At 39.1% G+C, this 15911-nt stretch overlaps 1 protein-coding gene across 4 annotated transcripts in view; it reads left to right on the forward strand.

Annotated features, from left to right (window-relative positions):
- LOC126271932 (DNA repair protein RAD52 homolog) overlaps positions 1–15911 on the forward strand; it is a 62292-nt gene that overhangs the window by 15721 nt on the left and 30660 nt on the right. For 2 of the 4 annotated variants that reach the window (XM_049974350.1, XM_049974348.1), the window contains exons 2-4: positions 4900–5192; positions 5279–5453; positions 14730–14910. In XM_049974350.1, coding sequence (XP_049830307.1) covers positions 5451–5453; positions 14730–14910 — 184 coding nt within the window. In that variant the 5' untranslated portion in view covers positions 4900–5192; positions 5279–5450. The remainder of the gene's footprint in view (positions 1–4899; positions 5193–5278; positions 5454–14729; positions 14911–15911) is intronic. The other 2 variants (XM_049974352.1, XM_049974351.1) reach the window with 1 other exon arrangement.

Here is a 15911-nt window from a genome sequence, read left to right on the forward strand (position 1 = left end):
GTTGCGAAAGCTCGTAATTCTGTGTGTGTGTTTGTGTGTTTTGTTCATGTGCCTGTCTGCCGGCGCTTTCCCGCTTGGTAAGTCTTGGAATCTTTGTTTTTAATATATTTTTCCCATGTGGAAGTTTCTTTCTATATTAGTTAAATTCCTTCAGGTGGCTTCAGTTGTCTAATATGAGTATGATTCCAATAGTGCCGTTTGTTCCGCTGTTCACCGATGTGGCAGTCACTATGGGATGTGAGGCCCATATACAGTAGAATCTCGGTTATCTGATCTTCGGTTATCTGACATTCTGTGTTATTTGACACTGTCTCAATTTGGGTGTTTCTAATACCATTTTTTTCTTTCTGGATGTGCTTGCTTGCTGCTACTTGATATAAAAAGTAATACAAAAAACTCATAAGTTCATCATTCACTTTCGATTTATTTCACAGGGAATTACAACTTTGTTCCACGACTGCGTCTCAACCGACCACAGCCGACTACAAGTGACAAAGAATGACTCTAGCTTCAAAGATATTCAACACGACACCCAAACTTCCACTTGTTATAAGTCTCTTTGATATCGTTCGTCATATCCACCAATATCAATCAATATATTGCAATTTTTAAACATAATAGTAAATTAACATAAAAAATTAGTAGATTATAATTTATAAAAATTCCGACAAAAATATAAGAGAAAAACATTCACCACTTCGCCCACTAAATTCGGTATCGATAACTTCAGTTGAAAATAATACATCTCCCAGATCCATTACAAGCTCCAGGATATATTTATAGTGTTATCATGTATTAATTATTTTGTTTTATGTTGTTCTGGATTGTTGTTTGATCTACAAAAGTAGATTTAGCCTTGTGAACATTGGCTTGGTACATATCTTTTTGATTTATTTCGGTGATATGTTTGATTTGCCATAAACACTGAAGAGTCACCAGGATAGTTTGTGTAACATGTCAAGATTAATCTTCCCGAAAATCAGCAGAGGAAATCGTACCTGACTGTATGTCAATGAAACTGCTAAATAGTGACAGGCTAAAACAGTGTTAGAATTTCCTGTCGTTAGAGAGATATAAGGAGTTATTAAAACTGTGGGCAAATACTGGGTGTGTAAAGGTGTTGAGAAAATTGTTGGAACACTGGAATCAGTAAGAAAGCTTTTCATTGAAAATCTAACTATATGTTAGGGATTCATGTTTCTAAAAAGCAATAAGCTCAGTCCCTATCCAATTAGTGTGGGGATACACATCATCATAAATTCCATATAGGTCATAATGTGACATGATGGGACACATGCATGTTACTATTTCAGAACTTGATGTTTTTGAAATAAGTAATATTAAGAGTAGAGCCAGCAGCAGATTTGAGCAAACTACTGTCTTCATTTTAGTAATTAGTGCATGTTTCACAAGAATAAATCAAGTGTGCTTTAACCCTTTCGGGACGCGAGGCCCACATACGTGGCCCGACGCGGCAGTCACTATGGGATGTGAGGCCCATATGCAGTAGAATCTCGGTTATCTGATCTTCGGTTATCTGACATTCTGTGTTATCTGACACTTTCACAGCGCCAGCCGTGCACCAGCCGATGACAGGTAAGTGACTAATGTGTTGTTTGTTGATATTTAGTTCATTGTCGCTGTCTGCTACTCCTCACTCCTCAGTGCTAACTTAGATCTGCTGTGGAGTGGAGGTGTTGCACTTTGTTTATTGTAAAAAATTGTGGTGATGGCTTCAAAACGGAAAAAGGTGGTCGTTTCAATGGAAGAAAAACTTAAAGATTTAAAAAGAATAGATGGTGGTGAAACTTTATTAAAAGTGGCGCAAGATTATAACATCGGGAAAACAACAGTTGGAGACTGGAAAAGGAACTGCAGTGAAATTGAGAAGTGGTGTTCTCTGCAAGCAACCTCGGCTGTTTTGGAAGATCGGAAAGCAATGAAAGAATGTAATTATGAAAAAGTAAGTGAAGCTTTGTTCCTATGATTTACTCAGTGTAGAGATAAAGGTGTACCCATGTCGGGACCTATTTTGCAGGAAAAAACCTTAAAGTTTTGTAACGAACTAAATGAAGGTGAACCTGATTTCACAGTTAGTGTAGGCTGGCTCGATAGATGGAAGAAAAGATACGGAGTTCGGCTGCTTAATGTCTGTGGTGAGAACCTTTCAGCAAATTTTAAAGCTGTTCAATTGTTTAGGAACAAACTTCACAAGGTATTGGACAAGGAAAACTTAACAGGCGATCAAATTTTTAACTGCGACGAGACTGGTCTCAATTACAAAATGGTACCGGAAAAAACATTAGCGTCAAAGGCCGAAAAGGCAGTGCTAGGCTACAAATGTAGCAAAGAAAGTGTGACAATTCTTGCATGCCACAGCAAATTTGAAAATGAAACGGTCTATGATAGGTAAGCCAAAAAACCCGAGAGCATTTAAAAATGTATCTAAAAGTACTTTACCTGTGAAATATTAGAACAAAAAAAAAAAACTTGGCTGAGCTCAGACATTTTTAAATAATGTTTTTTTAACAAGTTCGTGCCACAAACTGAAAAGTTTTTTTAAAGCCAACAACTTGTGCCGCAAAGCACTGTTGCTTCTAGACAATGCCACTTGTCATCCTAATGAAGATGAATTTCAAGATCAAGATATAAAGGTCATGTTTTTGCCTTCAAATGTCACATCCTAATGTTAGCCTATGGACCAAGGGACCTTAGAGACACTGAAGAGAAACTTGCTTTCCTCTTTAATTAATGCTATGGACCAGGGAGAAGACATGCTAGAGCCAGTTGCACCATATTAATTTGAAAGACAGCTGATGACATGGCCCAATCTTGGGAGAGTGTTGGAGCAAATACAATTGCAAAATCCTAGAAAATTTTGCTACAGGAAAATCAAGAAAATTCTCCAGACGATGAAAATCTACAGCAGCAGACCGAACCAGAAAATACTACCCTGCTTTCATTGTTACAAAAAGTTCCGGGATAATTTGAAGTGACATGAAGAAGTAGTCAACATGGTAAACGGAAACGAAGAAGATGAAGAAGTGGTTGTAGTAGAGGAAAGTGCGCCCAAGATTTCTCACACAAAGGACACAAGGCCTTAGAAACTGCTTTAAAATATTTAGAGCAACTGGAGGAAACAACATCTACCAAGGTTTTACTTCTTAAGAGACTACATGATTTAGCAGCAAAAAATGCCAAACAGCAGGCAAACAAAAGACAATTGCTAACTTCTTCACACAGTAAATATCTACTCAGTTTAATTTGATTTGTATTGTATTAAATGTTTAACTCATTTGGCCTACTTCAGTTTGGTTTTTGTGTTTTTTTATATTATTTTCTGTGTTATCCAGCCTTCCCGCTTATCCGACCTTGCCGCAGCCGGCGTAGGTTGGATAATCGAGACTCTACTGTACGTGGCCCGACTGTTGCGTCACACGCCCAGCGCTGTATGTAGGGACTAGCTTGGATTATCGACATGGGATGGGGCGCATTCTGTTGGGGAAAAATGTGAACTACACGTTGAGCGCGGGTGATCGCCATGTGTTCAATCCCTCTCCCTCCAGTATTCCTCTCAGCGCTCTGCTAATTGGTCGCACTGTTGCTAGGGAGCTTGTGTGACACCTGCAGTCATGTTTATGTTTTTGCGCTTCAGTTATTTATTGTCTTTCAAATGAAGTGGTGATTTTTGTGTTCGTGGCTACATAACTAGAGCTCGTTTATCGAATAAGGACATTGAGAGTTTGCTGAATGACAGTAATGAAAAGTGGAATGTAGATGAATATGATGGTGAGAGTGAGTGGTCAGGAAGTAGTGATGACGAAATAGATGATGAAGAGGAAAATGAAGAAGACAATGAGGAAGAAAATGTCGTTGAAGAAAATTTAGAGGATGGTGGTGATTTGGCTGATGGCGGTGGCGTGAACAGTGGTGCTCCTCAGGGCGGTTGTGTGGACAGATATTACAGAAAAAGGGGAGCTTCCTAATGACATTGATTTTGCGCCACAAAGGGAAAAAATTTCTGAAGTAGTGACAAATTGTAGGAGTTTTGTAGATTTTTTCCAACTATATTTTTCTGATGAATTTTTGAATGACATTGCGTCCAAGACAAACCGATACGCCCACGATAAGATTGAAAAAATGAACCCCCTGAAACCCTGTTCACAGTAGAGAGGTTGGCATGATGTGATTTTCATGGAAATAAAAGCTTTTTTGGGTACCATTCTCATCATGGCAATGAATGAAAAAAGTGACATAAAAGCCTACTTTTCTACTGATTGGACAACAAAGCAGGACTTTTTTCTGGAAGTATTTCACTGTGACTGATTTTTGCAACTTTACCGGGCCTTTCACATTTGTCCTCTGACTCTTCGGGGCTCATCAAAATTAGCTACTCGAGCCCAAAAAGTGAAGAATGTCGTCGATTTCATTGGCAGCAAGTGTTGAGCACTTTTCTCCAGGAGAAAAAATTGCGGTGGATGAGTCTACTGTCAGTTTCAAGGGAAGAATTGCATTCAAGTGCTATAATCCTCAGAAACTGACGAAGTAGGGCCTACGAGTCTACGTCCTGGCGGATTCCGAAACAGGATACATTTTGACGTTTGAGCTCTACTACGGGTCTCCTATGACGGAGTCCTTGGTGTGCACTGAACTTTCCTTTACGTCCCGAATCAGCCTTCATTTGTTTGTTTGACTACATCAAGATTGCCACGCTTAGGGGAGACACATGTACACCGACAGATATTCTAAATTGGAATTGAAGAAAGAAAAAACTCATCTATCCGTGACAATAATGGCAAACGAAAAAGGTTTACCGGTCGAGGTAATTAGCTTATTTCACTAAATATTTTGCAAAATAGGACTGTATAAAATTTATCATATATTTTTTTTTACTTGCAGGTAAAGGGAAAAAAGGCCGACGTGAAGGTGTTAGAGAACACGGTGACAGTTATTCTAGCATGGAAAGACAAAAGGCTAGTTATCATGGAATTACTCATCACAACGATACTAAGAAATAAATCATCCGGAAAAAATTGGGAGGTGGTGAAGAGGTGATCCAGAAGCCGTTAATGATTTGTGACTACACGGCAAATGTGGGAACCTTAGACAGAACCGATCACTACTGCGTGTCATACTATTTTGCCAGAAAATCCCTCAGGTGGCGGAGGAAAATTTTTTTCTGGTTATTCGAGGTACAATATTCACTTTTCTAATAGGCCTTGGCCTACTTGAAAAATTTTTATTTTGACAAAAGGGTAATTGTTCTGGTTAATTTCAGGTGGGGGTTGTCAACGCTTACTTGCTATATGTCATCATAGCGAAGAAACAAGGAGAGACACCAAAGAGTCATTTGCAGTTCCAGAAGAGTCTCGTCAAGGAGCTTGTGGGCGACATCAGGGCTCAACCAATCCCATCAAGGAAGAGGCCATGCTCTGAGCACGGTGACCTACATGGTCTGTACCGTGCTATTGCAAGAATGGACACCGGAAAACATGGTGACTGTATCATTTTCAGTGATCGCTCCAAGCCAGGAGGTCATAAACAGTCCCCCTTTTTTTGCTAAATTTGTCCATCCAACCCTTCTCTTCATGTGCCTGAGTGATTCAACAGGCATCACAAAGTAGCAAAGTACTGAAAGGACTCGTAAAATATGGTTACCTATCGAAAAATCGATATGACAAAGTTGTAAAGTTTGTTTTAAGCAAATTTTGTTCAGTTTTGTAGTTCATTGATATAAATCAAATTTTTCATCCCTCAAAATAGTCTTTTTATTTTTTTTCCACAAATGTCCCATAAGAGATAAAATTGTATTTTATATGTCGTTTTAAAGCTAGAGCTTTAAATAATAAGATACAACTAATTTTAATATGTCTAATTCAATGCATCACCTCTCAACTAAAAAAAGGAAAAAAAATCAAATATTTCTTTTTTTTCTCCCTATTTTAACATTACCACCAAGTCACAAAGTGCACGATGTGGAATAATGAAAATAGTATTCTGGTAAAGAGCTTGTTTTCAGCTTAATTAAAAAAAAATACACCGATAAGTCAAAGACTGTAGATTTTATAAGCGACGAAAGAAACCTAAGGGATATGGAACCCACACAGCGCTGCCGAATTGCTCCACTTTGGGGAAATGCGCTCCGTCGTCCCAAAAGGCTTAAGTGCTGTGAAGTTGATCTCTAAATTCCCAATCTGACGAGTAGTTCCACATGTTAAAGATGTGATCATACTACCATAATTTGTAACGATTAGACTGTAAAATTTTTAAGATCAATAGAATATACAGGCAGTTTGTTCAAGAGCTAGAAACCACATATTTGACATCATAGGCTTGCAAGATGGAAGGCAGAACTTGTCACAAATCAGGGGTTCAGACGGTTCTGCAACCATGTAGGCTGCAGATTTGACTTGTACCATAGGATGGTGGGTTTCCAGGCTCCGCTTAATAGGTCAGGAGTTGACTACATGCAGAAATCAGATGCACAGATATTGGAGGCTGTGTGGAGAGGACTGGATGGTTTTTTAGGTCAGAGGATCTCGGGAAACTACAGAAAGGACATCAATCGTAAGAGGGTGCAGGGTAAACACGGAATAAAACACATAGAAACAGTCAGTATTGTAGTTGTAAACTGTCATAGCTGTGTTGGAAAAGAATCGTAGCTCCAAGTGCTAATATGAAGCGCTGAAGCTCAAATTGTTATAGGTTCAGAAAGCTGACTAAACCTGGAAACGAGTTCAGCCAAAAGTGTTACAAAGGAGCTAACTGTGATCAGAAAGGATAGATTAAATACGGTTGGTGGGTGCAGTGTTTATTGCTGTCGGATGTAGTTTAGCTTGTAGTGAAATTGAAATTGATAGTTTGTGTGAGTTAGTGTGTATAGAGGTTATACATGACAACCAGCATAAATTAGTAACTGATTCCGTTTACTGACCCTAACTCAAAAGATACAATTGCTGAACAGTTCAAAGAAAACTTGAGTTTCATTTCAAATAGGTACCCCACTCGTACAGTTGTCACTGTTGGTGACTTCCGTCTACCCTCAATGTGTTGGCAAAAATACATCTTAAAAGTCAGAGATAAACATAAAACATTATCCGAAATCATTCTGAATGTGTTCTTGGAATATTAATTTGATCAATTACTTCATGAGCCAACTCAAAGTGTAAATGGTTGCGAAAACGTACTTGACCTTTTAGCAACAAATAACGTCCAAACTCAGCAAAAATAAACATAAGCAGATAAAAATTTGCCTGAGGCCTTCCTAAGAGACAGGCTCTACTCCTTCCTATCTGAATATGTAAGCGTAGACCAGATGTGGTTCAAATCAAAGAAATAATATTGATGGCTGGTGAGTGACATTGTCAAAAAAATTAATAAGAGATGATAGTGGTCCTCCATGATACACAAAACAGGTCAGAGCACTGTTGCAGAAGCAACAACAAAAGCATGCTAAATTTAAAAGAATGCAAAATCCACAACATTGGCAAAGGTTTACAGAAGCTCAAAATATAGCGCAAACTTCAGTGAGTGATACTTTTAATACTTTTGCCAGCGATACTCTGTCTCGAAATGTGGAAGAAAATCCAAAGAGGTTCTGGTTATAAATAAAGTACACCAGTGGAAAGACAACCAATTGCTTCGCTGTGTGATAACAATGGTGATGTTACTGATGACAGATGCCACTGAAGCAGGGTTAATAAATGTGGTTTTCCGAAAATCCGTCACCAAAGTAGAAGTGAATATTCTGGAATTCGAACCAAGAACAACTGCCAACATGAGTAACTTAGAAGTAGGTATCCTGGGTATAGCAAAGCAGCTTAAATCATGTAATAAAGTCAAGGCCTCTGATCCTAATTGGATACCAGTCACGTTACTCTTAGTATGCTGATACACGCACTCCACATTTAGCAATCGTATACAAATGATTGCTCATTGAAAGATCCATGCCAAAGTTGTACAAGTCAAATCAGAACCCAAGAAAGGAAATAGAAGTAATCTGCTGAATTACAGACCCATATCGCTAGTGTTGATTTGCGGTAGTATTTTGGAACGTGTACTGTGTTTGAACATTATGAGCTATCTCGAAGAAAACAATTTGTAGACATGGTTTCAGGAAATATCGTTCTTGTGAATCACATCTAGCTCTTTAGTCTCACAAAGTAATGAGTACTGTTGAGAGGGGATGTCAAATTGATTCCATAGTTTTAGATTTCCAGAAAGTGTTTGACATTGTACCTCACAAACGACTTCTCATCAAATTGCATGCCTATAGTAAACTCAGTTATGCAACTGGATTCGTGATTTCCTTCTGGAATGTGACAATATATAGTAATTAACAAAAAGTAATCGAGTAAAACAGAAGTAATACCTAGTGTTCCCCAAGGAAGTGTTATAGGCCCTCTGCTGTTCCTGACATACATAAACAATTTGGGAGACAATCTGAGTAGCACTCTTAGATTGTTTGCAGATGACGAAAGTCATCAGATGATCAAAACAATTTGCAAAGCAATATAGACAAGATATCTGCATGCTGAAGATTAGATGGGTAGATCACATAATTAATGAGGAGGTATTGAATAGAATTGGGGAGAAGAGAAATTTGTGGCACAACTTGACTAGAAGAAGGGATCGGTTGGTAGGGCATATTCTGAGGCATCAAGGGGTCACCAATTTAGTACTGGAGGGCAGTGTGGAAGGTAAAAATTGTAGAGGGATACCAAGAGATTGAATACACTAAACAGATTCAGGAGGATGTAGGTTGCAGTAGGTACTGGGAAATGAAGCTTGCACAGGATAGAGTAGCATGGAGAGGTGCATCAGACCAGTCTCAGGACTGAAGACCACAACAACAACAACAACAACAACAACAACAACAACATCTGCATGGCATGAAAAGTGACAGTTTAACTGTAAATAATGAAAAGTTTCGAGACGTCCACATGAGAACCAAAAGGAATTCATTGAATTTCAGCTATAAGTCACACAAATCTAAAGCCTGTAAATTCAACTAAATACTTAGGGATTACAATTGCAGTGGGTTAAATTAGAATGACCACATAGATAATGTTGCGGGCAAAGCAAACCAGAGACTATGATTTATTGGCAGAACACTGGGAAAATGCAACAAGCCTTCTAAAGAGACTGCCTACATTATACTTTTATGCCCTTTTATGGAGTATTGCTGTGCAGTGTGGGATCCACATCAGATAAGATATCGAAAAACTTCAAAGAAACTTGTTATATACTATCACGAAATAGGGGAGAGAGCGTCACGGATATGATGTGTGAATTGGGGTGACAGTCATTAAAACAAAGGTGTTCTTATGTTGTGGCAGGATCTTCTCATGAAATTTTGATCACCAACTTCTTTCACCAGAATGAGAAAATATTTTGTTGTTGCCCATCTACATAGTGAGGAATGATGATAATAAAATAAGAGAAATCGGAGCTTGCACAGAAAGATTTAAGTGTTCGTTTTTCCCGCACAGTGATAGAGAGTGGTGCAGTAGAGAAATGGCTTCGATGAAGCCTCATTGTGAATTTGCAGAGTAATCATGTAGTGATTTAAACTTTTGATGAATTAATCTTGTTTAATCTTCATCTCCCCTCATCCTCACAATTGGCAGGTCTGTCTCATCCTGGAACCTGAGACACCTATCCTTTTTAACCTTCCCAACGTCCATCCCCTGGTAGACACTTGTCAGCAATTTTATTTCATATATATGTAATATTTTAATTCTTGTGGGCGAAGTTCCCTTTTGACACACCCAGAAGGCTCACAACTCTTTAGCAAATATGCACCTGGCAGTCAGTTACTTGTACTGCAATTTTACACCCTGACTATATCTTCTCTCAGGCTTATACTCTAGGATAGATTTCCTGTAGAGAACATAGCTGACTCGTAGGATGTAGATTATGGCTTATTCCACTCTGTTCCATTTATTTTACACCAAGAGTTGTGGTTAACTTATATCCCGTTCCCACATCTTTGTTTGAACTACACTTATTTTTAAATTTTCACGGAATGTGTGGGCCATGTGGAGCAAGTCAGCCAGTACTCAGTGTGCCAGCCATTTCCTGTGTGGGCATCGTCAGGTGCCCATAATCGGTAGCCTCCTGAACATGCAGAGGTCACACTATTGATGCCTAAGCTGTCACCCAATACCCAGCATGGCAGCCATTTCATATGTGGGTGTCCTCCATACATTGGTAGCCTCGTGAACACCCAGGAGTTGCATTATTGATACCTGAGCTGTTACCTCCCTGCACTTGCTGAAGAGTAAGTGTCTGTCTGTTTAGCGGCTCTAGGACTCTGGGCAGCAGTCATCAGGCCTGGTAGCCTTTGCTCTGGCTGGCTTGTTTGGAATAGGTGGCATCTTGACAGATATTTGGGATCATGAAATGACTGAAGTTCTCAGCCAGTGGCTATGAGGCTCCAACAGCTTCTTCAGGCAGTTTGCGATTTAGTGAAGATCATTACGACCCTTGGAATTTTCCCTCCTTGAATATTCCATGGGAGGGAAGGAAAACCAGTCGAGACATACTCGCTCAGTTCATGGTTTGTACCCAAATAGTTGCAGGGTACTTTCTCTGCAGTAAGTCAATGTTTATTGGGGAGAATATCATAAACATATTTAACCGTCTTCCTGTAGTAAATTAAAAAGTTGTTCCATCATAATTAAGATTGCAAATCCTACCCAGTCCTGGGTGTTCTTGTGTTGTAAAAAAGTTGGTGGTGATGTACTTGTTACTACAATACCCCATAAGAACATTAATGTGGTACAGGGATTAAACTTTCGAACACTTGGGGAGGGGAGGGATTCACTCCATACAGTGTGTACATCAAAGCCTACCAAACAACAAAGTTGGAACTGGTGCAGTCATCCTCATGTGTGACATGGGCTTAACTTCCAGAGAAGGTAAAAATTGTGCTTTAAATGCCACCACTATGGGCATATGACTTCCCAGTTTACACGCAACCCGATATTGGGAGACTGGCCAGCTGCTTCACAAAAATTCATCACGTGCACTACAACTGTCTTTGTCAGTTGTCAGGCTACCATTTTCCCTGATCCCTGAAGTGTGCATTCTAATCAAGCAGTAAAAAAACTTATGTCTTAGAGCTTGTGAAAAATATGATTGTATCAAGTCCCACTGATATTGACTATGCCACTGTATGCCCAGGTTGTTGGCATCAACCTTTTGTAGTTCCACAAATAAACTAGACTATGGAGAAGATAGGAACTTCCTTCTTGTGGTTCCTGCGGCAACATTTTCAGGAATGTCTCCATGTATCCCACCAGAGAAGCACAATTTCCTATGCTAGTGATAGCTCCCATTTGGGAACCATCTCCCCAGAAATCCAAGATCAGCAACAAGTGCCAGCCAGTGGCTGAAGGAGCCAGAGGCTGTGGGTCTCAGAGCTGTCCACTTTCCTTCCTTTCCTACACCGACAGTTGATAATCCCTCGCAAGATCATCAGTACAGTGTTACACTTCTTGTCTGAAGAATTGTGTTTAGATTAGTTGACCATCAGTAAATCATTTCAACCATGCTAGCTTTTCATGTAACCGGAATACAAGCCATGTCAAATTATTGAAGTGTAGTCGTGAAATATTTCTTTGTTAAACTTGCAGATTCTTTGTATCAGAATGAGGGAGGGGAGATCAATTCACTTGTTGCCTAGGAATTGAAGTTTAGTTGATAACAAGACAAAGATGCTGTACATAGATGAAATTTGTACCAAAATTTAATTATCTTAGACTGTGATCATACTCTCAAACTACTACTACTACTACTACTACTACTGGCCGTGCAGTTCTAGGCGCTACAGTCTGGAGCCAAGCGACCGCTCTGGCCGCAGGTTCGAATCCTGCCTCGGGCATGGAGGTGTATGATGTCCTTAGGTTAGTTAGGTTTAATTAGTTACTACTACTACTACTACTACTACTACTACTAATAATAATAATAATAATAATAATAATAATAATAGTACTTGCATATATGAAGAGTGTGTAACTTGTTGTTTATTCTTTCTTGTGGATAGATTAAGTTCCTCATTTCATAAGTAAGTACAGTGTAAAAGTAACTTTCAGCTCTGTAAAAGTTTATTGCCTTCTAATTAGATAGACATACACAATACATACACTATTAGTAGCAGCCAGCCCCAGACCACTACAACATCATTACAGTTTAATTACAGTTATGGTTCATTTTCTTTTTGTCTTGAATTACAGTAGTATCAATTAATGTCCAATGGAACCAGAGTTTTGCAGCAGTTGCTGGTAAGATCTTCTCACTATCACTGGCTGTGGTGGTGGGTGGTTCAGCATTTCTGGCTGCAAAAGCGAAGACCCTTAATGTCGGCAGGTTGTGTCGCCATTGGCCTCAACATTTAACAAAGAAAACAAACATTCATGCAATAAACAGTTCTCATAATATAAAAATTAAGTACATAAATTTAAATCAATTTGCTTTACATATATAAAATTTAATGATGTTGTCTTCTCACATGCATTCCCTAAGGTGGTAAGAATTGCATTGTGACAGCTTCCAATATTAAGTTGTTAAAGAGAAGAAGAAGAAACGTTGGGAGAGGGATACACTGGTGACCTCAGAGATGCCAGATCCTCCCATGCTATCAAACTCTGAACTGATGTTTGTTGGTGTTGTTCCACCCTGACAGTGATATTGGTACTTGACCTGTCCTAGCTCCTTCTGACCTAACCAGTTCACCCTCAGTATGATGATCCAATGGAACCGCAATGGCTGTTACTGTCTCCTGCTGGAACTGCAATTATTTTCCTCTTGTTCTGTGATCCCTGTTACTCTCCAAGAAGTACACTTCACTGATGACCATTCTCCAAGTTTTTGAGATTACTGTGCATTGTGTCAGATCCATACTGACCTTGTGAGAGCATCTGAAGGGGTCTGTACTCTGGTTTGCACATATATCTTTAGTTTGTGGATTCCCCTCCACACCATTTTCGAAGCAGTAGCAGTGCAAGTGGAAACATTTCCAGCGATTGTGATTTATTTTGTTTGTTTACTTCTAGGCAGGGAAGTTACATTGAGATGACCTCTTTAATTCAACAACTCTCATTCCCTTTTCTCCCACTTAGGAATTCCACTGTGCATTGCCCCCTGTCAGGAAGTGCCACTTGTTGTGGTAGCAGCCTTCAGCTTCTTTCCAATTTCGATTTGTTTCTCCTCAGTGATGGTATGCCTGCCCTCTTCAGTGCCACGCATGACACCTTTTCAGCTACTGAAATTACAAACTCTTCCCCTGTTCTCAAGGTTTTCCCACAATTGTCACTGCATGATGATCTTTGTGATATCGACCACTTTTCGGTGAACATGGCAGTTATGTGCCTCTTTCGCCACTTACACCTGCTCTGTGTCAGACTGCATCAACTAGGGTGTGGCGACATCTCCATTGCAGTCATTCTCAGTGCTGGAACTACTGTCCCCCTCTCTGCAGCCTACTTTGAAGCCAGATGTTGCTGTGATGGGCCAAAGACATTGCAACACTTACTCAGGATCCTCATACGAGCCCTCAACGTCTCAAGTGATGGCCTTCTCAGACTACCCTCATCAATTTTAAGAGGAGTAAGAACAGAAAAAAATTTCTTTTCACTTTTTAGGATTTTTGTTTCATTACAGAATTTGCAATTTTCTGAACGTGGCCATTCATACAGACAGACAGCTTGTTGGTTGTCATGCCCATGTAGAACACAGCACAGTGGTTGCAGCTTACGTTGTAGATCACACGACTGCATTAGCAGGTAGCCCTGCCTTTGATGGTACGGTTTGATGCTTGTGACTAGACTGGAATAAGTGGTTGTGGGATGTTGTATGGGACAGGTCTTGCTTCTAGGTCTATTATCTAAATTGTTCATTGAGCAACCACAGACAGGCAGGAACATCTCAAGTTTGAAAGCCCTTATGAGAAGGAACTTTAGCAAAGAAAACTTTTTAATGTTTGGTTGTAATTTATAGCAAAATCAAACAATGTAAACTCCACGTAGGAATATCAACAGTGTAGGAAAACGCTAGATTGCTACTTACCATAAAGAAGGCACATTAAGTCGCAGACAGACACATTTAAAACACGCTTACACACAGCTTTTGGCCGCAGCCTTCAACATGTGTGAGCTCATGGCATCCAACTTATGAACACTTTCTTCCAGGAGGCCCAAACAACTGTAATACAATGGCCAGCAATATCAGCTGACATGAACCAGATTGAGTGTGCTTGGGACCAATTGAGACTATGTGTAGCACTGCAGGAATGTTCCTCGCACTCTGGCTGACCACAGGAGAGCTGCCGTTGAAGCACTGTGGACAGCATGCTGAGGATCAAATATGTTACAATGCATGGGATGAAGCATTACTGTTTTTAATGTTACCAAAAGCAGATTTTTGTTTCACAGATGCCCACTTTTCGACTGGCTGCCCTGTTTTTCTTATTTTGGTGTTATTTCATAGTTAAGGTAGTATTATTCTTTCACTCCATGCTTCTCTTGAGTCTAAGCCCCCACACATTTGTAGATATGCAGGTGGTGTAAAATTTCTTTTGAGTATACTTCAGACTATGAAGGCAGTGCGTCTGGTGGTGAAGGAACAGCAGAAAAAGTGGACATTATCATTAAAAGAGCAGTGTGTATTTGTATCTGCTGATAATAATTTTTTTTATAATATTGCAGCTTCTATAACTTTTTTTATAGATGGAGGGCCCAGAGGATGAGCTAGATGAATTAGCAGCTAAAATAGTTTTTGAGCAACTGCCGGAACCTGTGGAAAAGAAGAAAAACACTTTTGATGAGGCACGAAAGAGACTAATTGATGCAGCTAATTGTGTTTTTGGGTCGTTGAATTGGAATCATGCTGTTGTGACTCAAAATGTTGGTGAGTGTTTGACAGGTATATCATGACTTTCTGAAATCAGTTGTAAAATACTTTAAATCAGGGAGGAAATTTTAAAAGTAACACGTTATTGTACAAATTAGCTTTGAATTATCTATTTAACATGTGCATTCTGGAGCCTTCAACATGTGTGAGCTCATGGCATCCAACTTATAAGCATTATTAATGGTAATAATCTGTGAAATTAAGTTAAGCACAATATGAGTGAGTTCCTTCAAACATATCTTCTTTCTTCAGCATGAGATGGGATAAACTGAGTATTCAAACATTTAAATTGTATTTTAAGTTGGTTGTCACCAGGTAAAAGTATTTCTTTTGTATGTATTGGGTAAGTTAAACTGCAAGGTAAATTGATTAGATGATATCTATGTAACATATTAGTTTTAATTAAAAATGAGACTTTAGCAGTGTGTGTTGAACTAGTAACATTTTGAAACACAAACTGCCAACTACAAACTGTTGAACCATAAAATTCCTTGTGTTTAAAAATGTTTTCCTTCTTGTAGGTACCAGTGTCCAAATTCCCTGCTTCTTACTTAAGTGAAACTGAGCACCCCACTCCCTTGCAGCTTCCCATGTTTGAGCAGTATTCGATAGGTTTCAGGTTGTGTCACTGCTAGCAACGAGAAGTCAGTTACACATTGACAGTAATATTAGAAAAAAATTGTAATGACATATTTTAAGGAAATGTCATAGTCATTCAATTGATGTAACTAAAGAATGTACAAAACCTTCACATATATAGTTCCTCCAGCATATTCACTCGTTCCATTTCGGAAGCTTGCAAACTGTTGAACTCTTCATGCAGAAGGATCACTGACATTTAAAATGTGCTGCTGAAAACATCTGACATTAATTCCAAATCTGCCTATCTATCCTAGTGAAATAAGAATCTGATGATTCAGAAAAACTTCATGTATAATACTCTCCCCATAACAAACAAAAAAGCAGGCTGAAGTTTAGTGCACATCGACAATAAAATG

The sequence above is a fragment of the Schistocerca gregaria genome, chromosome 5, assembly GCF_023897955.1.
Source record: "Schistocerca gregaria isolate iqSchGreg1 chromosome 5, iqSchGreg1.2, whole genome shotgun sequence".
Lineage (NCBI taxonomy): Eukaryota > Metazoa > Arthropoda > Insecta > Orthoptera > Acrididae > Schistocerca > Schistocerca gregaria.